Source organism: Mixophyes fleayi, chromosome 6 (genome assembly GCF_038048845.1).
Source record: "Mixophyes fleayi isolate aMixFle1 chromosome 6, aMixFle1.hap1, whole genome shotgun sequence".
Classification (NCBI taxonomy): Eukaryota; Metazoa; Chordata; class Amphibia; order Anura; family Limnodynastidae; genus Mixophyes; species Mixophyes fleayi.
In genome coordinates this window covers 194,622,132-194,649,396 of record NC_134407.1, presented here as the reverse complement: position 1 = coordinate 194,649,396, position 27,265 = coordinate 194,622,132, and the positions used below count along the sequence as shown (strand labels likewise).

Sequence of the window (27,265 nt, the reverse complement as noted above, 5' to 3'; positions counted from 1 at the left end):
ATCCCTGTTAATCCACGAGGTACATTAAGAGTATTAATTCTTGGAAAACAGCATTCCACAAAACACAACTGTCCTGCATTAATCATACTGCAATGTGTGTAGGAGTAGTTCCTAATGTGGCAAGTCTCTAAATAAATCAATATTTAATTAGAACACCGACATAATGCAATGCTTTAGAAAACACACAGAACCTGCTTCTGTCAAACTCTGTGCTTATTGGATACCAATGAAATGAGAAAATCTGGCAAAAAGCTAGCTATAGTGGGTCAGTTATAACACATCATATTTAATTAGACAGACACAAATGGAACAGCAACAAGTTATATTTATGAACCGTTTCATATAGAGGTGTATCCGACACCAGACTCTTTCCACATCACTGCTCTGTGCTTATGGAGGACTCTGCTCCTTCCACTACGTGTGCCTGTGGCTTCCCACTAACCTCTACCCCCCTCCTGAAATCATGATACTATCTCACATAGCTCCGTCAGAAGCATAGTGACAACAGTGGAACCTGTCCTCCCATAAATTCAGCAAACTCCTCTTCTATAAATACCACCATTCCCATCAAGATCAATATAACGAGTCCCCAGGTATTCTGTTGTGACTGTATATAAGGTAGACATGGAGAGATAATAACTCAATGCCAATATCCCTACACTACACATTTTGTGCGTCTGTGTGATTCAGCCATAGCAACCCCTATTAGCTAGCACCAGGGCCGGTGCTAGCCTCCATGGCGCCCTAGGCATTTTTACAAAATCGGCGCCCCAGCCCCCCCCCCCCCGCAACAATCGGCGCCCTCCTCCCTCCTCACCCCATCTTTCCTTACCTCACCACCGCCGCCTCTCTGCTCCGTCTCCTCCTCTCCACTCACTGACACTAGTGAGTGGAGGGGAGGAGACGGAGCAGAGAGGCGGCGGTGGTGAGCAATAGCCTCTTCCCCCCCTCCCCGTGCATCTGAATGCTGTGCGGCGGCCGTGACAGGTATGGTCAGCGGTCGCCGCACAGTTTTAAAGTAATTTTCATTCTGGAGGGCGCCTTCCAGAGCCCGGCGCCCTAGGCAAGTGCCTAACCTTGCCTAATGGGAGCGCCGGGCCTGGCTAGCACATAATAATCTATATAAGTTGCTATAAAATAATCCATTAAATACCCTACAAACATGACACTCTACATGTAGAGAGCAGATTAGATCTGTATGACAGGGTCTCAACATTTCAATTATTGTATTCAAATAAACACGGAGGGTAAAATGCACAAGATCCTCTGCAACAAATACAAACAACAAGTTCCGGTATTAGTGTTTATTGAGTTAGTTTCTCAGTTATGTACAGCAGTATGACATATGTATAACGTATATATATACAGGCTTCAAGAGGAGTAGACATTCATGCAGATGTGTCAAAGAGCCTCTCGATCATTTCCCCAACGTGTTCCACCGAGTATTTTATGTATTTATCGGGGTTCTTAGTGAAGTTTACACCAGTACCATATCTAGAGGAAAAAGAATAAAAAGACATTAGAGAGCAAGGGGAGATGTAGTGGCACGAGGGCGGAAAGGCAAGTGGGAAAATCAGGACCTGGAGTAACATTTAATTAGAAGCTATGAACATAGTTATTTGAGAAGAGAACATCAGGAGATAAGGGTGGGATGTAAGGAGAACATTAATATTAAACAAACATCACACAACGTCTTGACTGACTTGTGTAAGAACGCCCCATATGCCTCCTGAACGATCTTCTTCTGAGCTTGACGTATCCGCTCACGCTGTTTTTTGTCTGGAATTGCCCACGATTTCTGGATTTTGCAGATCTCTTCCAGACCTTCATTAAACCCCTAGGTTCATATAAGAATATAAATCAAGGATACGATTAATGATGCTTCAATGCTACCACAACATTGACGACCATCCAAAAGCCATTCCATATTATGCTGCTATTATGGTATGTAATGTTTACTCATAATAAATCTTTGGTTCGCATAGTACACAGAATCCCGTTTACAAACCTTGAAGCGCTCTTTTATCATCTGTCGCTCTTTGTCCTTCAGCTGTAATAAAAGGTAGAATATTTAGTAAAATCACAATTTCATATTTAAACCTAGCAAGATTAATATGTCCTACGATCATTAGACAAATCACCTTTGTTCCCTGGAATGCTGGCATGTTCCGGTCATTGACGTATTCAGTCACTTTGAGCCAGCTAGAAGCAAAACGTACAACCTTAATAATGGGCAAAAGAAGTGTGCAAGATAATGATTTGGGTACCCTGGGGTGCCTAGCAAGTTCACTGAATGAGATTTCTGCCTTCTCTCTTGTTCCTGACAATAAGAGAGCCCAGGACCAATGATTTGAAATTCACCCAATAAGAATACTAGGATTGGAGCTGAAAACAGGAATGTTTAAGGAAAAAACAAGAATACAATGTTCTGTGCAGTCTGGAGCAGAAATATGTTCTGCCATGCCCAGCAATACCCACAGCCCATTTCCAGGTGGCCACGCTTTGTCACCCACTCTACCCCAATTGGCTGCCTGTACAGTAGACTAAGGGATATATTTACTAAACTATGGGTTTGAAAAAGTGGAGATGTTGCCTATAGCAACCAATCAGATTCTAGCTGTCATTCTGTAGAATGCACTAAATAAAAGCTAGAATCTGATTGGTTGCTATAGGCAACATCTCCACTTTTTCAAACCCGCAGTTTAGTAAATATACCCCTAAGACTTGCTGCTGGATTCAAATGCTAGATGCTGTCTCCTAGTTGCTAATCAGAGCCCATGAAATAAATCTAAACAGGGATAAACATCTACCCGTAGCCTTGAATTGTCCCTTAAAAAAAGAGGGACATATGGGTTTCCTAGACATATGGTAACTATGTGAAAACTCATGCGATGTCCACTTTGCTGACACAAGTAACGTAAAGGCATTTATATAGAGAAAGATTGTGTTCATTGGGGTGCCGGATAGGAACCTTTGCTGGTACGTCTGGATCTGCTTCTCTATGTGGTCGCGATATACACTGTCAGGGTTCTTCTGGGTCACCGAGACCACCTGCATGAGCTCTGACCTGTGGACGACGAAACAAGTGCAATCTCAACCCTCAGATAGGACATGCGGCTTTCTCACTGGTCCAGAGATCTCTCCTCACAGCCTGCTGTCATACACAGTTATATACCGCCGTTTATACAGTTTGACATACAAATGTGTAAGAAAACTATCAAGTATCCATCATATCTGTCACTTAAACTTAAATTTATAGCTCTGCCTTAACTGGCCTCTACTTCCTGTCCCGTCACTTCAATTACTGACGTTTTCAAAAGACAACATTCTGAAATATTGTAGACTGATGTGATGGGAGTTTGTTGGCAGAACAGGAAGTTTTCACTCGTATTAAGTTAGCTTTAATTGTTGAACCTATTACATCCAGAATAACCAGGACACAGACACAAATATCTATTGTTTGAGATATCCAAACTCTACGTCTACTCTAAAGGGCCACTGACCCAAGTCTGCAACAGCCCTAAGAGAGCAGCAAACAATAATACAATGATTCACTACGGTGCTTTGTGTGTCAGTTAGGCCTGTCCTTTATTCTACACAGTGCGTCAGCTTCCGACCTTACTTCTCCAGTGACTTGAGGATGTAGTTATAGTTGTTGTGCAGGAAGATGGCCCCCAAAGCCAGGTCCTCGTACATCTTAGATTTCGACAGGAGTTTTAGCTGCAAATATCCAAGGACTTTGCCTGTGAGAGAAGAATGACAGGTACAACACATGCAATATTGGCTGTAGAGAGGGTGGCAGAGAAAGACGGTATTGGCCGATAGGGAACGACAAAGGCTAGAATTGGCAGCAGGTAGAAGTTCCCAGATGTCCCGAGACAGGGGCGCACGCAGGATTTTTAAGGGGCTGCAGCAGCTCGGTTCAGCAGCTCTGTACTATCTAGCAGCCGCGGCGCTGTCAAAGAAGCGTCTGGACACTTCTTTGACAGCGCCGCGGCTGCTGGATAGTACAGGGGCACTTCTTTAGCGGAGAGGAGGGGTTTCTGGAGACCCAGAAACCCCCCCTGCGTGCGCCACTGCAAGAGACACATAGTAAGGGCAAGAGGCGGTAATTACCAGAAACAAAGGAGGGCATTAAACGCACAGGGTGGACTGGTCGCAAATATGTAGGTAGGCGACATAAAAGACAACATTAGTGAAGTTAACATAAAATGTTACATAAAATAATAAGGATTAGACAAGGAAACCCAGATACAAGGGGTACAGTCATTGCAATATCAGGTTTGCTTTATGCCCTGTAATCCTCTAAACACATCCAATAGCGGCCGGTTCCCATACTCACATATATAGGTACTGAGTAGGCGCCTGCTGAATTCAGAGATGTTGCTACTGGCAGTGGAGCTCGTCTCTACAACACATGCAATTATGACACGTTAACAACAGTACATCCAAACTTACTTATGTACTGTATATTCATGACAAAGCTGACTGCCATCATAAGCCAACATAGTTAGAGACTCACTAAGCTGAAATGCAAGATTCCGAATATGAAAGGGCCATCAGCTAATGTGTTCTGTGTGTGTGCACACGGCAGGAACAATGGAATGTTTTGTATAACCCATTTATACAAAGGGTATTTGGTTATTCTAATAATTCCAAGATAGCGGCACTGATGAGGATTTAGAATATCCGCGTAAAGTTGGGGCCATCTATATTTAAAAAAAAACGCTACACCGCCATAAATTAACATTGACAGAGGTCGCGATGATGTCAAGCTGTAGTGCCGGAGACTTGTCCATTCGGATTAAGTTGCTGTCAGCATGCTGGTGCCATTGGAGATGTGCAGCGTTGGGTTTCAGGCAAGTCTGTTTATTTTGCAATTGGATTTTGATAAGTTCGGATTTTATTTGTAGGGCTTGTCAATGTCGGATTTATGGTAATCATTAAAACGATTGCCACCGATGAAAACTATAATAATGTATTTTATTAAAAGCTAAATAGGTTTTATTCTTGGTGGATTTGAAAACACACCTGGGGGTAAATGTATGAATCTCCGGATTCTTCATCTCCGGCGTGTTCAGCCTCTTCAGCGCTTAAATTTAAAGCGGCGCTGCATTGTAAAGGGAGGTTTCCCTTTACAATGCAGCGCCGCTTTAAATTTAAGCGCTGAAGAGGCTGAACACGCCGGAGATGAAGAATCCGGAGATTCATACATTTACCCCCTGGTGGTAAATGCATTAACTTCGGATTTTTTCAACTCACCGCTATTCGGCAAGTTTGCAGTGACAATTTAAAGCGGCAATGGCTTTAAAGACATTATTTTGCCTTTAAAGCCATTGCCGCTTTAAATTTTCACTGCAAACTCGCCGAATAGCGAAGAATTGAAAAGAAAAATCGGAAGTTAATACATTTACCCCCTGGAGTGTTGACTCACACCACTCAACATATGGAGCGATAACGGTCAGGAAATAAACAAATTATAGAACCTTAGAAAACACAAGTTGCTCACGAGTCTCTTTTTCCCAAGACAGATTTTTTTTTTTTTTTTGCTAATAGGACACTATAAATAGAAGTCTTAAGCCTCATATGGTGCATTGCTGCCCTCCTGTGTCCACACTATAACCTGCTGTAGGACACACAGGCTTCTGTGCATAAACACTTCACAAATTGTGCGGTATATTATAAATGAAAGGGTACATTTTCCACAACTTGGCAGCTTTTAAGTGACTTTCATATTATTATTTCATATTATTCTATAACAGAGTGTAGAGGATTTTTGTCAAGAGACACAATGTAAAAAAATAGTGTTCTGATATGGGATTTACTAATACAGTACATAAAACAAATTAGATGCATGAGCTGTTTCACATAGATGTGAGTAAACACATAAATGTTCACTTATATGGCCCATTACATTATTACTGTGAGCTGCTCCCTGCTCCTCCTTCCACTATGTCTCATTCTGGGACTTCCGGTTGCCCTCCGTTCCCCCGCCCGTCACCGCTAACCTAATCACATAAGCGGACAGGTCAATGGCCCCCACAAGCTCTGCATACTCATCTCATGAAAGCTTTGTGCTGCTGTTATCATTCTGATGTTGTTACATCCTCTCCTACTTCAAAACTGGGGGCATATGAACGATCAAGAGATAAAGATTAGTACCTGAGCCAAGATAATTAATGAAAAAAGGTGTACTGACCCTAGTAAGGGGCAGCTAGAAAATAGGCTTTTCCTCTTCAATCCTCTATGGCAGCCACCACTAGTTCACGTCTAGTGTAGGTAGAGACAGGCTAAGCAAATACACCCCAGACACTATATAATGCAACTGTATTTTGTATAATGTGTAGTATTCAAGCTAAGGGGAAAACAAAAAGCAGCCTCATGAGCAGTTTAAGGAACATATAGCCTGGATGAAGGAGTCTTTTGTGACCAAGGATGATCTGTGGGCTATGTAAGGCACAGAGAGAGGAAGGTCGCAGACAAGTACGGAGTTTGGAGATGGACACTCTCAATCAGGGTGGGATTCTTCAGGGAATTTAGAAGACTCCTCTAGTAATGAATCTGGAGAGATTATAGAAACACCCAAGATGTTTACTAGATAATGCAGACATTTTGCTCGAACACATATACAAATTTATGGGCATCAATGAAGAAACAAATTCGAAAGTGGCTCAGAAAGTGTAGAGTTTTCCCGGTACATCAACTTGTGAAATAACTTATTCATAAGGAATGGTCACACGTGGAAAAGAGTCAGCCTAACTCAAAGAGATAACAACTTATGTATCCATTCAGTGACTAAGCGGCATAGAAGTGGAACTTGGTTCCAAAAACAGACGCAGCTATAGCCAGTATGTCGACCCGAACTACCATCACTCTTGAAGAGACAGTGGTCCTCTAAGCAACCCTATGGATAGAAATATGGAGAGTCGTTTTAAGAAACTTCATATTTCATCTGGAACCACATAGAAGTCAGGAGTGGCTGGAATGCTCAGGTTCTAGAAAGAGACGCGCTCTAAAGATTGCCAAGAGAAGGTGACTAGGCAATACTTATTGAAAACTATGGAGGTTACGCAGAGAGACATAGAAGTTTTGTCTGAGCATCTTTGGACACCGTTGCTTTTTCAGCAAGGTTGATGGCATCAATAGTGTACCGGCTAGTCAATCTTCCATTTGAAAGGTTCTTGCTCTTTAGAGACAAATTAGATACCATGATACAGAAGTCTTCTGGAGTTAAATCTAACCACTTTCCACAAGATCAGAGGTAAAAAAAATTCCTTGTCCACCACCCATCGACACGTCAAAGACGTGAGAAGTTATAGACCAAGGCAATACACCAGACAGAATATTCCTACTACATCCGAACAGTCCTTTCAAGTATTCATACTTAAGGATGGGAGATCAAATTAGTGGACTCCACAATGACTGTTGCCAGGACCCTTCCCTAATAAACACTGGTAGGAGGCAGAATTACACAATATGCAGATATATGGACAAACTATGCCAGATCAGTGGGATTTATACATTGTAAGAAATGGATAAGAGACAGAGCTCCATCAGTATCCTGAGGAAAACTTCTTTGTCTGATCCAAGATTTCACCAACCCAAGCAGAGTTGGAAGCCTTAAATAACAGTCTGCAAATGTTAAGGAAGGCTCAAACAATTTATCTGGTTCCTTTAGATTTAGAGGGCACAGGTTGTTTTTTTTCCAGGCTCTTACTCAACAGAAAGTCATCAAGAGCCTTTTGCACTGTTCTGGACTTTCAGACACTTTAGAATGGAGTCTTTGGATTCTGTCTTCGCGACTGTAAGCGAATGGGATTTTCTCACATCCATGGACCTTCAGGATGACCATTGTCATATCCTTGCTGCAGTTCATCACAGGAAATTCCTCAGGTTCTGGGTCATGTGACAACACTTCAGCCAGGAAAAATTCCTGAGAACTTTTACCAAAGTGTTGGAGACGTTAGTGGCAAAATTAAGACAGCAAGGGGTTTATATGGCCCTATTTGGACGACATCCCGGTGGCAGGGAGTTCGGAATACATTGTCAGTTGCAGGACAGCTATGTGATAACCTTTCTGTAAGAATATGGCTGGATTGTGAACAGGAAAAAACGTTTTCTTGTCTCATCACAACAAATAAAGTATCTAGAGGTCTAAATAAACACCATATAGAACAACGCAGAAGAAAGATGCATTCCCTGGCACCTCAAATACAGACTTATCACCAAACAACGATAAGAAAGGAATTTCGATTGTTCAGAATGTTTCCCTCCACTATAGGGGTCATCCCCTGGGCAAGATGGCATATGCGGAGTCTCCAGCTAGAACTACCGACATAGACTTTTCTGAATTATACCATCAGACTGTCAAGAACCACCAAGGAGTCTCTCAGTTGGTGGCAAACTCCAAAATTAAAGGCAAGAGGAGGGTCACTTATAGAACCTGAGTAATAATCACAATAAATTCCAGTATCACGGCCTGGAGAGACCACCTTCTAGCTGAAATAGCACAAGAGACATGGTCATGAAACAGGAAAAAATTCCACGTCCACCAATCAGCCACAACATGAAAACCACTGACAAGTGAAGTAAAAAACAATGAGTATTTCATTACAAGGGCTGAGAAATATTAGGCAGCAAGTGAACAGTCAGTTCTTGAAGCTGATGTGGGAACAGGAAAAATGGGCAAGTGTAAGGATCTGAGCGACTTTGACCAAGGCCAAATTGTGATGGCTAGACGACTGGGTCAGAGCATCTCCAAAACGGCAGGTCTTGTGGGACGTTCCCAATATGCAGTGGTTAGTAACTACCAAAAGTGGTCCAAGGAAAGACAACCGGTGAACCAGTGGCAGGGTCATGGGCACCCAAGGCTCATTGATGTGCGTGGGCAGCGAAGGCTAGTTCGTTTGGTCAAGTCCAACAGAGGAGATACTGTAGCACAAATTGATGAAAAGGTTGATGCTTCGACAGGTCAGAGCTGTTTTAGTGGCATGGGGGAAACCTATACAATATTAGGCAGGTGGTTTTATTGTTGTGTATGATTGGTGTTTATGTCTTAGAAATGAGAGCAGTGTAGAAGGCAGTTCAGCACTTTTAGCTCCAATTAAAAAGCGTTTCAGAATATTTTCAGACAGCAAGACGGTTGTGGCTATCCTATATCGCCAGGGAGGTACCAGAAGCAGAGCCATGATGGCAGAAGTAACACAAATCCTGTCTTGGGCAGAAAAAGATCAGAAGTCACTCTCAGGGGTATATTTACTAAACTGCGGGTTTGAAAAAGTGGAGACGTGGCCTATAGCAACCAATCAGATTCTAGTTATCATTTATTTAGTACATTCTACAAAATGACAGCTAGAATCTGATTGGTTGCTATAGGCAACCTCTCTACTTTGTCAAACCCACAGTTTAGTAAATATACCCCTCATTGTTGCATGTAGCAGGCAAACAGAACATAATGGGCGATTATCTTAAAGACAAGTTCATCCAGGGGAGTGGGCTCTGCAGGAAGTGTTCCAGCTACTAACAGAAAAACCTGGACTTCCTCAAGTGGACATTATAGCAACAAACAAGAATATTAAAACTACCCAGATTCTTGTCTTGGACATCTTATCTTCTATTGACTCTCAGTTTGGGAGACATGTTCTCCACACAGCTACCGAATACTTTCTTGATTATACAGCATACATGGCTGATTTGTTCTTTTGTAGTCCCTACTATTGCTTGGGTACATCCACTAGTGGATGCCATGGAGGATTGAAGAGAAAAAACTGCAAGTTACAGTTACCGTTAATTCCTTATCCTCAAAATACTCCATGGAAGCCCAGTTTCCCACCCATGTTTGATATGTTTATATTTCTTCCGAGATAGCTTATGAAATGCTAACCCAACACTGAAATGTTAATAGTAATGTATGCAAATTTGTCAACGGTAATGATGGAATCTTAAAGTCATGCAGCGAGTAATCACACATATGGGTAAAAATGATGAGAGGGGAGCCCCTAGAAGTGTTACACCGCTTACCTCTAGGATCGATAGGAATATTGTAAGTGTCCCCAAGAACTATTAGCAAGGGAGGGAAGGGAGAGAGGAAACAGAAGCAGAAGGGAAAGGAAGGGGCAGAAGAACAAGAGGACAGAACAGAATATCAGTTTAGTGCACTAAAAGGAGAAGATCAAAATTACAAAGCAAAAAATTACTGGTGTAGCTGAAGTTGGAGTAGAGGGGAGCAGGAGAAAGACAGAAATGTGGTTAAAAAGTAAAAGGGACAAGAGAGAGAACACACAGATAAAAGATGGAGTGAAAAGGTGGAAACTGTCATGGGAGCAACCAAGGAGACAGTAGAAATGAAAAGAACCAAAACATGTTAATGATAATCAGAGTTACAATATCTCAGGGAATGACAGGAGACAAATGGAACTAAGAGCATATAGTCATGAAAACAAGCAAGACAGATATAGATGAAGAGGAGAAACAGAAATAAGAGACACAAATAGAAACAGAGCAGACTAAATGAGACCAAAGGCACAAAGAGTAATGAAGAGGTGGGATTACTAAAAGGGGAGACTGAACGTGGACACGTCACCTACACACAGTGCAGGCAGAGAACACACTCTACCATGGCACACGTGAGGCAGCAGTATTATAGCAGCAAGTTGGAGGAATGAACGGAAGAATGAAGGAGAATGCTGGATGGGAAAACGACTTGTACCAAACCGGTTCTTCATGGTGTGAAAGTGTTTGTGGATATGGTCCGGTTACATGGATACGGCACAACGAAGGAACCAATTACCTTGTGAGGCCAGCATGGCTCCCGCCGTCTCCTGGAATTCCAGCAGCTGTTGCAGGAACAGGATGGCCTGGGGGAGAGTGGAGGATTAAACCCCACAAGACACCCAGAGATACAATAACATTTCGCACTAAACAGGGTTTATGCCTCCAGATACACAAATGCACAAAGCTGTATACAAACTTATATTCGTGGCCACCTAGCAGAATACTGACACACACACACACACACACACACACACACACACACACACACACACACACAACCGCTGACAACCGCTGACAACCGCTGACAACCGCTGACAACCGATACTCACATTGCTGGTCAACTCATGTACTGTGCCATCCTTGGACATGCTGTTCTCTTTATCAGGGTCATTCTATGGGACATGGAAGGAGATTGAATAACCTTCCGATAAGCAGAACTGCTAATAATATAGATTTTAAGTTTCAATGCAGTTGTTGTTTTTTTACTGGTTTTAATTAACCACTAAATAACCCAATTTCATTAACTACTAAATAATTAAAATAATTAACTGCTAAGCATATGCTGACACTCCAGAAAAACATCCATCTATACCAGTGTTTCTCAACTCCAGTCCTCAGGATCCACTAACAGTGCAGGATTGCCAGGTGACCAGTGAAATAATTATACCACCTGCTACACTGTGTCAGTCAGTAATGAATACACCTGTGCTCCAGTAAGGAGATATGGAAAACATGTACTGCTAGGGGGGTCCTGAGGACTGGAGTTGAGAAACATTCATCTAGACCATGTCACAGAGATGGAATTAGAACCTGAAATTACCTTAATACTGTCTGCAAAATCCTCTAGGGCTTTGGCTCCTGTTGTCTCTATAGAGGTTATGAGGTTTGGCAGCTTGTTCTTGGTGCTGGCAGCAGTGCCCTGAGAAAGGGAGGGGACAGAATGTATAAATAGGCATCAGATACCACAACCCGCCTAAATTGTATTCTTAAGACATGGGGGTAAATGTATCAAGCTGAGAGTTTTCCGGCGGGTTTGAAAAGTGGAGATGTTGCCTATAGCAACCAATCAGATTCTAGCTATCATTTTGTAGAATGTACTAAATAAATGATAGCTAGAATCTGATTGGCTTTTCAAACCCGCCGGAAAACTCTCATTTTGATACATTTACCCCATGGTGTTATTTTCTGGCACAGTGCTCTAGCTGGATCACTAGGACAAAACTAGCATTACAAAGAGAGGGAATTATAGTGCAATAAACGGACACCGATGCATTTCTAAAGAGAATATACAGTATTTGTATTTCCCGAGTTTCCATGCATTTCATCCGGATATCAAATTTCCTCCAACAGTCCAAAAACAGACTGGTAAATTAATGGATTTCTGACAAATTCAGGCCTACAGTGTACCTATGCTAGGGACATTAGATTATAAGCTCAGGGACTATTGTGGCTAAATAACATGTTTTGATTGTACAGAGCTGTGGACTATGTTGGTGCTTTATGAATAAAACGTAATAATACCTGGTGATAATTTTTAGAAATTCCCTCCTTAAAACATTTCAAGGTTTATTCCAAATAGGTCACCATACAGTCATGGCCAAAAGTTTTGAGAATGACACAAATAATATTTATCACAAAGTCGGCTGCCTCAGTTTTCATGATGGCAATTTGCATATACTCTAGAATGTCATGAAAATTGATCAGGTGAATTGCAATTAATTTCAAAGTCCCTCTTTACTATGACAATGAACTTTATCCCAAAAACAACATTTCCACTGCATTTCAGCCCTGCCACAAAAGGACCAGCTCAGGTCAGTGATTCTCTCGTTAATACAGGTGAGAGTGTTGACGAGGACAAGGCTGGAGATCACTCTGTCATGCTGACCGAGTTAGAACAACAGACTGGAAGATTTACAGGCAAGGATATTGCTGCTATTAAGATTACACCTAAATGAACCATTTATCGGATCATAAAGAACTTCAAGGAGAGAGGTTCAATCGTTGTGAAGAAGGCTTCAGGGCGCCCAAGAATGTCCAGCAAGCGCCAGGACTGACTCCTAAAGTTGATTCAGCTGCGGGATCGGGGCACCACCAGTGCAGAGCTTGCTCAGGAATGGCAGCAGGTAGGTTTGAGTGCATCTGCGTGCACAGTGAGGCGAAGAATTTTGGAGGATGGCCTGGTGTCAAGAAGGTCAGCAGAGAAGCCACTTCTCTCCAGGAAAAACAATAGGACAGACTGATATTCTGCAAAAGGTACAGGGATTGGACTGCTGAGGACTGTGGTAAAGTAATTTTCTCTAGTGAATCCCCTTTCAGATTGTTTGGGGCACCTGGAAAAACGTTTGTCCGGAGAAGGAAAGGCGAGTGCTACCATCAGTCCTGTGTCATGCCAACAGTAAAGCATCCTGAGACCATTCATGTGTGGGGTTGCTTCTCAGCCAAGGAAGTGGGTTCACTCACAATTTTGCCTAATAACACAGTCATGAATAAAGAATGGTACTTAAACATCTTCCAAGAGCAAATTTTCCCAACCATCCAAGAACAGTTTGGTGACTAACAATGCCTTTTCCAGCATGGTGGAGCACCTTGCCATAAGGCAAAAGTGATAACCAAGTGGCTCGGGGATCAAAACATCAAACTTTTGGGTCCATGGCCAGGAAACTCCCCAGACCTTAGTCCCATTGAGAGCTTGTGGTCAATCCTCAAGAGCCAGGTGGACAAACAAAAATCCACAAATTCTGACAAACTCCAAGCATTGATTAGACAAGAATTTGCAGCCATTAGTCAGTATGTGGCCCAGAAGTTGATTGACACCATGCCAGGGTGAATTGCAGAGGTCTTCAAAAAGAAGGGTCAACATGCAAACATTGACTCTTTGCATAAACTTAATGTAATTGTCAATAAAAGACTTTGACACTTATGAAATGCTTGTAATTATACTTCAGTATACCATAGCAACATCTGACAAAAAGGTCTAAAAACACTGAAGCAGCAAAGTTTGTGAAAATCAATATTTGTGTCATTCTCAAAACTTTTGCCCATGACTGTACATCAGAAGAATATATTCTGAGTAATGCCATCTGCATGGGCATACTGGATTTTTAGATCACAATGTGGGCCGATGCTGACAGTACTAAAGATGAAATAGGCTGTTGAATGGATCTTCTCTACTGCTCAGAGCAGGATAGAATGTGAACTGCTACAGAGACAGCTACACTAATAAAAGAGGATGTTTGTATGCTCTGTAAAATCCATTTAAGGGACACTGCTTCAACATGGGCTATAGAGGGCGCTGTGATAGGAGGCACTAATCTATACTAAAACCTGTATTTCTTACTCCTCCAATGCACCTTCCACTGTTTGTACTCGGGAAAGGGGGGGGGGGGTTTAGCTAGCAAAGCCCATAGGATAGGACTGAAATAAGCCATACTTGCCAACTTTGGCAAGGACTGCTCTGGGAGATCAGGGGGAAAAAGGGCGTGGTTGGGGTGGGGCCTGGTGCATCACATTTGAAAAAACAGTCATTATTTAACATATGTGCAAAACAGAATACTAATTTTCACTCCTTGCATTGTAACATGGTTTTGTCCAGGAGACTTAAATAAGAAGTTTCTCAAGTTAAGATCCTTAATGAATCAGGCCCAAATTCTCTTATCTGTCAGAAATGTTCTCCATAACATAATATAAAAAACAACAACTCAAAAGTCGAATACTTAATTACCCTTAATACTAACAGGTTTACTCAATATGGAGTGAAAACGTGTCACCGTTTACCATGTACTAACCTGAAGAACTTTGTCAAACTCAGGCTTGGTGAGTTTGAGGTGCCGTAATATGGGAAAGATACTCAAAACAGAGGTAAAATCATGCCGGGAGTTGGCCTTCTTGGCTGCCAAGACAATGTTCTCTCCCTCCAGGATAAGATTATCCAGGGTTTCCTGATGGAATATATATATGTGGGGGAGGATCAGTGATACCTTACCGGTAAGATGTATAGAAAATCTCCTGCATAATAATCACAGACCTGAATTAGAGAATCAAAAGCCTTCTTCTGGTGGTGCTCGGGGATGATGTCCATAAGAAGTCTGTACTCACTTTGTGCGAGCCTCACAAAGGCACTTATACAGTATATGTAGGTGTCAGTCTCAAGATCCAGCACATCCTCTTTCCCTGGAATAAAAAGGGGAAGTCACCTAAATTGGTACAATATGAGCGTATACTTCGTAGGGTCAGTCAGTCAATCACTTCAAAAAGAAGTCTAAAGTCTTTGAGCTAGATTTACGAAACTACAGGTTTGAAAAATTGGAGATGTTGCCTATAGCTACCAATCAGATTCTAGTTATCATTTATTTAGTACATTCTACAAAATAACAGCTAGAATCTGATTGGTTGCTATAGGCAACATCTCCACTTTTTCAAACCTGCAGTTTAGTAAATATACCCCTTTGTTTTGTTTTTTAAATGCACAGAGACCTATGCCAACCCGCTAAACTTATATTATATCTGTCAGAGTCAAGGGCGTTGGTACTCACCTAAAGTGGTCCCGTGTTTTTCACCCACGACATCTCCGTGGTATCTGCTATGGAAGTCTTGTTCATGACCTGATCAGTGTGAATGGGGAGGCAGGGGAGACGGTTATCCAGTAGGTCACACTGAGGCCTGGGCCACACAGAGTGGCTGTCCGGTGTCCGAAACGGGAGAGTAATTGTACCATGGCGTAGGATCAATAGCTGCGTCCCTCACAAGCTAAGGTCCACCCACAGCTTATGCAGGCTACATTCTTCTATATTCCAGCATTTTTAGAATCCTAATTTAGTTTTCTAAACCAAGTAGAAATGTAATGTCTAGCCTGTCGCTTATAGCAGTATTGAGTCTAATTTTACAGAAGGATGTGGCCTGCATTTAAAAAGCCCCACCACAAGATTGTATGCATGCATAGTCCTGGCGTTACATCTTCCGTCAGGACCGCTCCAAACGGTACACTGAATTCAGATGGTTGTCCTTAAAATCCCAAATCAGCCAAAATAAAAAAAGAGATGCGAAATTACCTTCAAGAACTCCGAGACTGGACCCTCCCTTTTTCCCCTCAAGCCCGTGCTGTGAGTACTGTTTGAGAAGATTCTGAGCCTTTCGGATAGTGCCTGTCACCAAGATGAGAGCGGAAAGAAGAAAAGAGCGACAAGGGAGGGAAAAACCTTCAGCAGGAAGATATCCAAACACCAAATATAAGATGAAAGACCACCAAGCAGTAGCTTAGAAAAGGATGATGTCCAACATGTGTTAAAAAGGTCATTTCTGAAAGGGTTTGAGGCCCATTTGACTCCCACTATAGCCCATTGTATGCTGCTAAGCCACCACCAGAGTCCATTTCGAATACAACACTTGAAAATAGCAACTATACATGCAAGCCAAAATATCAAAAACCCTGGCAAACGGTGACACGGACCAAAAAAATCCTACAACGAAACCAAACATATTCAGAAAGAGCTATACCCTATTTTTATTTCATACTTTTCAACAGGAAAGTGCAACAATGGATTAGGCTGAGAGATGGCCTTTCCTCCAATCACCAACACGCTCCCAGTCTCCACCATGTGCAGAGCAAGCCGACCAGAGAGAGCACACTCTACGTAGCTTGCTTTGTATTTTACAATTAGCGGCCCATATACCATCAGTAAACTATGGCTATCATACCCAAACACTATATTTAAACAGGGAGGGGTCTTGGCTTTGATGCTATTAACCTGGAAAGTCCAGTGCCCATACAATATGAAAGTGAAATAATTCTCTAGAACCAAAACATGGAGGAGGTTCGGTTAATATATATGTGAAGGACAGTCTGGTTGCCAGTAGCTGACTTAAGAGGACTAGTTCATCTTTCAAGCCTCCACCTTGACAGTGATACCTGGATTATAGAGCTCACACTCAATGTCTAGAACACTATATTACAAGAATATGTGCAATACCTAATCTGAATGCAGCCTAATCTGTAGTGATTGTTATTTCGAGATGCACAATACTGAAGTCTCAAAGATACAGTCAATACAATAAGCATATCCTGAGGCTTGGCAGCAAAGAAAAATAAAACAAAATATAAACAAATCTCGCTAAAATGTACATTATACTTCTGGAAGGATCAGATACTTAGTGGATAGCAATATTTTGGCTTGATGTGGCATCATAAAATAAATGCAGAGATATTTCCTTAAACATCTCAGACCGTATGGCATAGAGAGTTTCAATGGATTTGGAAATTTGTAAAAACAGAATAGTAAATTAAAATGTAGTTTAAAATCAGCGATTCTTATTTAATAAGAATGCACGGCTGAGATATAAAAAGACTTCTGTAGGACTCTTGCAGCAGATTAACAGCATGCATTGCACAAAGAATACACCCAGAGTTACTGAGATTGATAGCAGAGACCCAGGCCAATCGTCTGTTAGGGGAGGCAGGGAAGAAAACGAGAAGGCTTTTGTCCCCTTCCCCCGGACACGCGGAGAGGCCTTAACTCTGGGGAGGCTGCAGGCTGACAAAACAATGATTAACATGTTACACAAATACTTATCCAATAGCATGGCAAGTAACACAAGACAATGAAATGTTAGAATATAAAAACACATTGTGCTGTTAGGGACACCTTGTGATGTCCAGAGGCAGCATATGGCATCTGCACGTCCTCTCCTAGGACGCTTAGCTGGTCAGAAACTAGCCGAGCATGTTAATACTGCTCCAGGTTTATTGCCCAGAGCTGACTATCCATGGAATGTTGGTTAAAGGACAGATATGAAAGAACAATGCTCAGGTTATTATAACAAGGAAGCTGGCTTAAAGCGGAGAGACTGCACACGACTTTACACACGTGCAATGCATGTATTTTTGTTAATGCTGGCATTGCACACTATAGAGCATTATTATTACCTGGCATGAAGACTGCTTCATCGGGACATACAAAAGAGGAGACAGTCTTGTCAATATCTCCCAGGCAGGTACAAAACCAACGTACTTCAATCTAATCTATAGCAAAAGTCTGAAGCTTGGAAATGAAGGTGTTTAGGGAAGTGGAATACTGTGCATTTATAGATTAGTTTATATAAAGCTGTCCATAGCTACTTTAGCTATCCTGTCTTTAGTGTGCACAGTCATATAACAATCCTCAGAGATGGATACACCACCTCTGCTCACACTTGCAAAACTAATACTAATTTTGATGCAACTGTACAATTATGGCTACATGTCCACCAAATGAACTGAAAACGGTGTAATATGATTTAGAACTATAGTTATCCAAGTCTCCCAATATTATTTAAAAATGGCCATACTGTTGTGATTGGGAAGATAGCTTAATTATAATCTTTCTATTTTCTATTCAAAATCTTAAGTCACTCATATTACTGCAATACAGGTCATATGACATACTGATTAGTCTGTGTGCATACAAATAGTGCCATGTAACGCTCCTACCCATGACATCACTATCCCTGTCCCTGTGTACGAATCAACCAATGGATGCAGTGCATTTCTGCACAGCAAGTCTGTAAAGTGGTCACTCAAACTCTGTCTGCTCAGTTAGAGGAACATCGCCCCCTAACAGCCAGCTGTAGGGGGCTAAAAGAAAATATACTCACTCAAGTTATTTCATGTGTGTTATTCAGCTCAGTAATACACAGCCCTTAGTATATTTTAATGTCAAACAATGCCCTTTAATGACATAGAGCTGTGGTAGAGGGATAATGGGGTGCTTGCTCTTGCCTCTGGCTCTGGTGGTATATTGGGGCAGTAAGTAATGTGTCTTCACAGTACACAATAGTGCTTGCCTGACCTGGTCTCTTGGCTGGCTTCTTGGTTGGGGTATCCTTCCTTTTGTTTTGCACAGCAGGTGAATAAGGGACCGCACTGGATGAGCTGCTCTTTCGGAAATGTTCCTTCAGCCCTTTAATAGAGCGATCCAGCTGACTGGAGCGAATCTGATAGTACACATTCATGAAGTCTAGAAGAAGAGTTTGAATCGTTATGATGGAAGGACACAGGCGAATGGAAAATAAAATAGAATAGAAATACATTTTAAAAGCTATACAACAAGAAAAGAAAGAAGCGAAAGACGAATGCATGGCTAAATAATATGACATCATGGTCTGAACAAATTAAATGGCATATCCACATGGTTCACTCGATCCCAGATTACCACAGGTATTTCATTTACCAAATCCACAAAGATAGGCTTCATCAGGATCAAATCTTGAACAAGTTTCCAAAGATGGAGCATCTGTACCATTTCAAACATTAACAGGCTCCATTTTCTACCAATTAACATGTTACTTTCAGGGTCTGTGTAGGCAGCAAGGGGGTATCTGCCCCCCCAAGCCGGACACCTGCACTTTTTTTCCCATTTAAGAAGTGACCTAGAATACCTGACTGTTGGTAAATTAAAATACTATTTAATATCACGGGACAGCAGGTAGTCTTGAATAAAGATGTAAACAAAAGTTGATTGGAAGACAGGAAGGATCTCCCATTGGCCCGCACTCTGAGAGCCGCTACTCTTTAGTGATGTCATATTCTTGCCAATAGGAATCAAACCTATGAGTGTTTCACCTTGGTTCCTGCCGTACTCCACCAACCACTGGGAGATACGGATAATGTCCTGCAAGATTCCCTCTGGGAGATGGTCCAGTATCCCCTCCTCTTGTCCCTCTATCTCTTCGTCTGTACCAATCAAGTCCAGGATGAGAATAGGAGGAACCGGCTTACTGTGTCTCTGCAGCAGGTTGCGGAACTCAGCATCCAAGGACTCCTTGCCTCGTTCAAAGAGCGATTTCTGCAAAAGTTGATAAAGAAAGTATTACAGAGCATACAGATCACAAGCGACGCACTATAATACTGTTAAGAGGAGCATTACCTACAACACTATAGACCTGCATTGGTAACTAGGCCTTAGCTTCCTATATGGTTGGCCTTTTTTTGTTTTACACGGTCATATAGTCATCAGAAAGTCTGGACAACCTTCAGAGCTCAAACCTCTGCAGATGCTGTAACCTGGAGACCAGGTCAAGTGGTGGTGTCCTTCATTACAGATGGAGGAACTTATTAACGGCAGTGGCCATGGGGGGATAGTACCTTTTCTCTCAGGTTTAGTTAGTAACAGTGTTGGTATGGAAGGAGACACTCACTCTTCAAATAAACACTAAACTTGCTTGCGTACTGTCATCAGCAGATGTCGTTTAACTAGAGAACAGACCTTCATAATGACTGGGGCACGCCTCATCCGGCACACAGCCAATTATTGGCTGGCAACATCTAACTAGGAGGAGCTAGGTCCTGCAAGACTGTCTGCAACAAGCATTTATTGATGGTAGCATTAGCCAAGTGGCTAGAGTGGTACATGGGAATCCCGGATAGCTAGAGGCAGAGAAATCTGCAAGACAGCATTAGGAAGAACATGACTAGTCCTGGCTCAGGTAGCCAGGGAGGAGCGCTAGCTGTCGGTGAGCCCATCCTGATTTTCCCCTGCAGATCTGCTGAAAGTAAAATGTCATTACTATATCTTCTCAGTTTGTCTGAGAGACACATGGCCCCAAAGCAGTGCAGGTTGCCCTTTCTATGACATTCAGTGGTCATGTTTGTGAATCAACCAAACTGCAGTCTATGTTTGGAGACTTCAAGCCAATCACTCACTATACTGTATAAGAACAATACAAGAATGAGAAGCACCACCCTCCTAAATTGCTGTAAAAATGTATGTATATTGTTTAGTTCTAGACACACATATATTTATATATTTGTGGCCACCAGCTCTTTAAAAGAAAAAAAAGTTGACACCTTAAGGTTCTATTTGGTAAATATCCTATACATAATCATTTGCTGATTACATGCTCCCGTAGAGTGGATCTAACACGTTTTGCTACATATGCTCTATCTGCAGTGAAGGGTGTATGCAGTCTTTTCACAATGCCAAGTTCCCACCGGTGGTGTGTCATAAATATGACGTAGTTGAATTAAAGGCAAGGCAGTTTTAACGGAGTGTGAATGGCTTTTCCGAACTACTCGCTTAAAACGGCTGACATCGGCCAGACGTGGGGGCTGGGCATAGTGAAAAGACTGCATAGGGTAGGTGCTAGATAAAATCTGCTAGGCAGTGCATCTAGCAAATAACTGAACACAGTGTAAGGTTATATTTGCAAAATAAATCCTTATGGTCCACAAACATTAAATTTAGACATTAAAAAGATTCTCTTTAAACCAGGGTTAGTTGTGCGTCAGTTTGTGGGTAATAAACAACGTACCACTCTGTTTAGCTCAGGGCTGTCTGGATTGTTATCTTGAAAGTATTCTACCGCCTTCTGGATCTTGGCAATACAGCTCAGGTATTCCTCCAGCCGTCCTGAAGGCCTGGTAAAAACAAGCATGCACTGTGTACGAGTATAACAATAAAGTTCACAAACCCTGTGAGAACATTTGACAAATCACAGAATGAAAGCCTGCTAAATCACTGAATAAACTACCAAGTTATTTTACTTGCTACTCGGAGCTAGCAATGCCCAGCGCTTGTACCTTAAAAAATAAATAAATAAATTATTCCCAAAACAACGCTTTAGTATGTTAAACGTCAAGACAGGGCTGCTGGGGACACTAAGCACCTGTCACCTATGTTTAGTGTAGTGTAGAGGCTCACCTAGTAAGATCAAGTGGGTACTTCATCCGGTATCAAGCAGCAAGCAACATGAGTATACTTGTATCACATGCACAGAGCATTACTTGGATGGAACGACTCACAAGATATGCTGCCATAGCAACATATCCAAGCATTTCAAATGCAAGGAAGCTTCAAGGGGATACACATGCCTCCAATCTAGCTGCATGATATACATGGTGGGTGAATCCGAACAAAGTACTGGACTCCCCACCCACATGTTCAAATCTATAATTCTGGAGTCCACATAGATAGAAAAGGATATATCTGTGTCCCAGTGCCACTCAATGACTTAAGGATTTTTAAAAGGCATAAAGTTAAGGAGCTTTAAATGCATTAATGAGAAGATCGTACCAAATCGAAAATCGAACATATTCAGAAAGCAAAGTATTTGGACATGTAGAATCCAGTTTAGTTAAGGGAGAACTCCACTTAAAATATAAATTCCCGTAAAACAAGCCCCAATTTATCACTTCATGGGCAGGAGCCCGGCAGGTTGGCCCTTCTCTGCCCGGCAGGTTGGCCCTTCTCTGCCCGGCAGGTTGGACCTACTCTGCCCGGCAGGTTGGACCTACTCTGCCCGGCAGGTTGGACCTACTCTGCCCGGCAGGTTGGACCTACTCTGCAGCATCAACTCTCACAGTATGATTCCAAACCTTCACGTTTTTCAAGTCCTCAAGTTTCTGACGGACTGAAGGAATCAGAAGCAATTTTAATGGTAACTGTAGAAGGAAGGCAGCAGTTCAATGACTGTGGCACCTTTTCAATCAGGACCCGCTCTCGATCCCCACTTCCCAGCCATAAGCATTATTTATTATTATTTCAAATTCAATAGCACAACTACAAACTAAACACTTATATATCATGCAAGCTTTTGTTTCGAAGATTGCTATAGTAATACAGCTTTCCTATTAGTCTGCTCTCTTCATTTTCTGGACCTATCAATCGCTGTAGCCAGGCAAAGCAAAGTCAGATATTCAGCAGGCAGGTTTAAGAATGTAGCCTTGAGGAGAAGCATGAACAGGATGATCTATATACTTCTCATGTAGATCAATGGGGAACACAGACAACTAAGGTCTTAACCCTGGCCCGTTGAGCAAGAGGATGAGGTTTTGCTCAGGCAACAACTGAACGATAGCCACCAAGAGATGAATAGGAGCCTGAAGCCATACAAAGGGTAGGGAAATAACTGCATAAAAAAAATGATTTTAATGTAGCCAGGGAGTGAAGCTTGCACAAGTTCCTGATGTGGGAGTCTCCATCCTAGAAGGCCACACTTCACATAGAGATAACAGACTGGCAACGTGAGTCTGTACACATAAAAATAAGAGACGCTGTATGGCTGCACTACAATTAGTTTACATGCATGTTTTTATGGTAAGCTACAGACACGCGGCATGCATGACAACAAATTGCAGTGCACCATGCTGCACGTGTAATTCATATGTGTCCAGATTTACAAAGACAATCAGTTAACCCTAGGAGGCTATAATGTTATTAAATTCAAAACATCTGTCTCTATGATAGAAAAAATTAAGTAGGTATAATCCTATCAATCATCATCATTTATTTCTATAGAGCCAGCAAATTCCGCATCTTTACAATAATTATTAATGTTTGTGCTACCTATGGCCATTGCAGGGGAATCTGCATGAAAGCCCATTTTAGAATGAAATAATTTGCATGTATAAGAAAAAGAAAAATTCAGTGGCTCGTTCAGTTGTTCATTTTTTCTGTACATTACTGCGTTTGGTTTTAGTCTAGCACAGGTTACAATTCTGGATGATAATTAGCGAACTTAACGCAGTTTCAGGTAACACAGACTAAGAAAATGAACATATCAATTTGTTCAAGCACCTTGTTTCTGAAAAGCCAGAGAGAAGCTCACAGTCACCCATGACCCCAATGTCATTTTATGGTGGATATGACAGGTCCACATGAAGAACTTAGATTAGTCTTCCGGGAGTCACAGAAAGCATTGTATTCCACCCTGTAGTCCTAAGGACTCTGTTCCCCGTCTTACCCTTCCCTGATGACCTTCTCGGTCTCTGTAGCTACATGATAGTAACTAATAACATGGTCTAGGCAGGAAAGAGTCCGCTCCACATTTTCCTGCAGACGTTGCAGCGTCTCTGTCTGCTTGTGGACCGGGATAATGGAATTTTCCAACTTCATAAGTCGACTCTCGAAGGAAGAAAGGATGGACACCTGAAGAGGAAGAGAAGAGAAAAGAGGCCGCTTTGATGTCTGGACGTTTCCCATAAACCAATCTGACACTCCTTGTTTTAAAGTCCACTTTTCTTAGTAATGAAATGTTTTTAGCAATTTTTAAATTAGTCTTAATTGCCTACCTAATATAGTTCACCTGCAACAGCCTCTTGTATTTCTGGGAGGCAGCACAGCCCTGCATCATTTCATGAGGCACCACTGGACACCATACCAAGCAGTGATTAAATTCAACATATGGCCCGGTCCACTGTAACGGATCGTACCACTGTAACGGATCGTACCACTGAATCTCACGCTGCTGCTTAGCTCAACAGGAAGCATCACCCCTATGTCATAGAGTTGAGCTCTCCCAGTGCTACCTGCCTTCCTCTCCTGTTAACAAATCTGCACTTCTGTACCAGGGAGGCAGAAAGATTTCCCAAATATGACAGACATCAGTTAGGGGCCGGTACTCGTTCTCAAAGTTCAGCCATGATACAGTCAGTGCCATCTTGCTTCACCTCCACAAAACCAAGCGTTATGGGAGGGATGTAGTTATTCGACAGGTACTAAACTACTGTGCCTCATTATTTATGTAGAAATTCTAGAAACGTCTTTTGTACTTGCAGATAATGGCCTAAACATTTGGGGACTGAGTCATTAAGGAAAGTAAGGCAAAGAAAAGGAGTTAATATTCTACGGGACAAACCATGTTTCAATGCAAGGGGTGCAAATTAGTTTATTATTTTGCACATATGTTAAATACTGGTTGTTTTTTCATCTAGCACACAAATACTTGGTAGCTTTATTTGTACACTGAAATTTAAAGTTGATTTAGAACATGCTCTACCCCCCCAACTATAAATCTGTTCCCACATTTTAAATTTATCTCCCCTCCTCCAATGCAACATGGTTTTGCCCAGGTGCAAAGTTACTCCTTTTTTATACTTTGCTCTCCTTAATGACTCAGGCCCTTGGCCGTTATTTGTGAAATGTTCATTGTGACTCGAGCTAGGTGGTAAACTCACCATATTGTTGGTTAGTTGATCACTTTTATCAAGACTTTCTTTGATGAATGTCAGCATTTCCTCCTCCTGTGAAAAGCAGGTTAGTGGTATGGTTCAATGGTCCAACTAGACAGTAGACTTATAAAAGTGTTCATGTCAAACTCTGCTTAATGTTGCTAGCTTATCAATAAAACACAAATACTCATTCATATCATATGTCAGTTAACCAAGACAAAACGAAAAATGTTCTACTAAATACAGTACTAAGATGCGGAAGGATACAAAGTCTCCTGTTTCTCCCTGAAAACCCCCATTTTTACTTTACCCAGGTTAAGATTGTCCCAACAGTATAATAAACACTGATCAGCCACAACATTAAAACCACCTGCCTAATATTGTGTAGGTCCCCCTCGTGCCGCCAAAACAGCTCTGACCAGTCGAGGCATGGACTCCAGGAGATATCTGAAGGTGTCCTGTGGTATCTGGCACCAAGACGTTAGCAGCAGATCCTTCAAGTCCTGTGAGTTATGAGGTGGGGCCTCCATGGCTCGGACTTATTTTTCCAGCACATCTCACAGATGCTCAATTGTATTGAGATCGGGAGAATTTGGAGGCCAATTCAACACCTTGAACTCTTTATCATGTTCCTCAAACCAGTCCTGAACAATTTTTGCAGTGTGACAGGGTGCATTATCCTGCTGAAAGAGCCCCCTGCCATTAGGACATATTGTTGCCATGAAGATTGCACTTGGTCTTCAAGAATGTTTAGGTAGGTGGTATGTGTCAAAATAACATCCACATGAATGCCTGGAGAACACTGCCTCCGCTGGCTTGCCTTCTTCCCATAGTGCATCCTAGTGCCATCCCTTCCCCAAGTAAACGACGAGCCTAGCTTCATTCATTGCTTCATGGTCCAGTTCTGGCACTCACCTGCCCAGTGAAGGTGCTTTCTACGTTCAACTGGGGTCAGCGTGGACACTCTGACCGGTCTGAGCTGCTACGCAGCAAGCTGCAAAGTCCTGTGTGTTCTGACACCTTCTATCATAGCCAGCATTAACTTTTTCAACAATATACGCTACAGTAGCTCTTCTGTGGGATCTTCTACGCGTATCAATGAGCCTTGGACAGCCATGACCCTGTCGTCGGTTCACTGGTTGCCCTTCCTTGGACCACTTTTGGCAGGTACTAACTACTGCATACTGTGAAGACCCCACAAACCTGTCATTTTGGAGATACTCTGACCCAATCGTCTATTCATCACAATTTGGCCCTAGTCAAAGTCGCTCAGTTCCAGCCCTTGACAGGTGACATTGAAACTAGAAAATCAATGTAATTCATTTCACTTGTCGGTGTTTTAATGTTGTGGCTGATCGGTGCATATCCACCTACATGAAGAAATGTTTTCAAGACCTGAGGACTGATTGGAAAACCACTGTAGCAGAGTATGGACTGTTGGTTTCTCACTGAAACACTTGACAAGATTCAATGTTAAATATTGGCACCGTTTTCTATAACAAAGCACCAGATTTTGCATTTTATTATCATAAACCTTGTATTTATATTATACTAATGTTATCCTGGATCACAAAATCTTCCCATCATAGTAAAATAATCTATTCTAATAACATGGATAGTGATAATCACAGATTTGCATCACCCTCCAAGAACACAGATCAGTGGTGCTGGAATAATTTCTGACTCTAAACTGCATGATAATCTCTCTGTGATCATGGTACAAACCCCCCTCAATGTGTGCAGACTAGGACCATCATTTGTTACTGATTACATCTATGCCTACAAACCTGACATTCATTCAGACACAGGTAAGCAGCCTACAGCCACAACTTATAATATATAGAGAACTGTCGCAAACATGCAATGCACTGTGTGGATACGACCTAAAACCACTTAAACGTGCACATCTGTCTATTATATATTATAGAGCATACACAAGGATTGCATTACAGTAATTATACCTATCAGACAAGCGTATATTGCTTTTACTCCACTTGTACGTACAGAATAGAAATAAATCTAACCTGCTTGAGCTTCTGCTCTATTTCCCTCTTCCTGGTAGAACTGTCCTCGTTAGGTATCATAATTGCTTATTAAATCACCGAAAAATATATGAAGACGAATGAATACAGAATCGTATCCTCCACCCTTCCTGGCAAATACAAGCATCAGATGTCAACATACAACACTTCCGCCCAAAGGTCAGGTCACATTTCCGTCAATAAGACACCCGCCATGTTTAGGGTGGCAGGGAACTGACTGTACCCGCCATGTTTAGGGTGGCAGGGAACTGACTGCAACCGTCATGTTTAAGGTGGTAGGGAACTGACTGCACCCGCCATGTTGAAGGTGGCAAGGAACTGACTGCACCCGCCATGTTGAAGGTGGCAGGGAACTGACCGCACACGTCATGTTTAGTGTGGCACGGAACTGAATGCACCAGCCATGTTGAAGGCGGCAGAGAACTGACTGCACCCGCCATGTTGAAGGTGGCAGAGAACTGATTGCATCCGCCATGTTGAAGGTGGCGAAATGTAGTTACAGTAGCAGTTTAGAAGGACCTACACTACAACT

The 27,265-nt window shown here is 42.1% G+C and overlaps 1 protein-coding gene across 14 annotated transcripts; it reads right to left on the bottom strand.

Annotated features, from left to right (window-relative positions):
- Positions 1-1,289: 1,289 nt before the first annotated feature.
- Positions 1,290-26,886, bottom strand: EXOC7 (exocyst complex component 7). 14 transcript variants are annotated; one of them, XM_075177797.1, is made up of 22 exons: positions 26,716-26,886; positions 24,698-24,763; positions 23,485-23,669; positions 21,055-21,160; positions 19,367-19,589; positions 18,594-18,761; positions 17,693-17,704; positions 15,822-15,914; positions 15,306-15,374; positions 14,798-14,943; positions 14,559-14,711; positions 11,594-11,692; positions 11,103-11,165; positions 10,790-10,856; positions 10,021-10,059; positions 4,343-4,408; positions 3,623-3,743; positions 2,972-3,067; positions 2,142-2,202; positions 2,009-2,050; positions 1,704-1,837; positions 1,290-1,494 (listed from the first exon to the last, which is right to left on the bottom strand). In XM_075177797.1, exons 1-22 carry the CDS (start codon positions 26,773-26,775, stop codon positions 1,389-1,391), a joined length of 2,175 nt encoding a protein of 724 aa, XP_075033898.1. In that variant the 5' UTR covers positions 26,776-26,886; the 3' UTR covers positions 1,290-1,388. The 14 variants fall into 14 exon arrangements, with proteins under 14 accessions (XP_075033898.1, XP_075033886.1, XP_075033889.1 ...); XM_075177785.1 differs by lacking the exon at positions 15,306-15,374 and having other exon boundaries at positions 17,693-17,707; positions 26,716-26,885; XM_075177788.1 differs by lacking the exon at positions 15,822-15,914 and having other exon boundaries at positions 17,693-17,707; positions 26,716-26,885.
- Between the last annotated feature and the right edge of the window lie 379 nt (positions 26,887-27,265).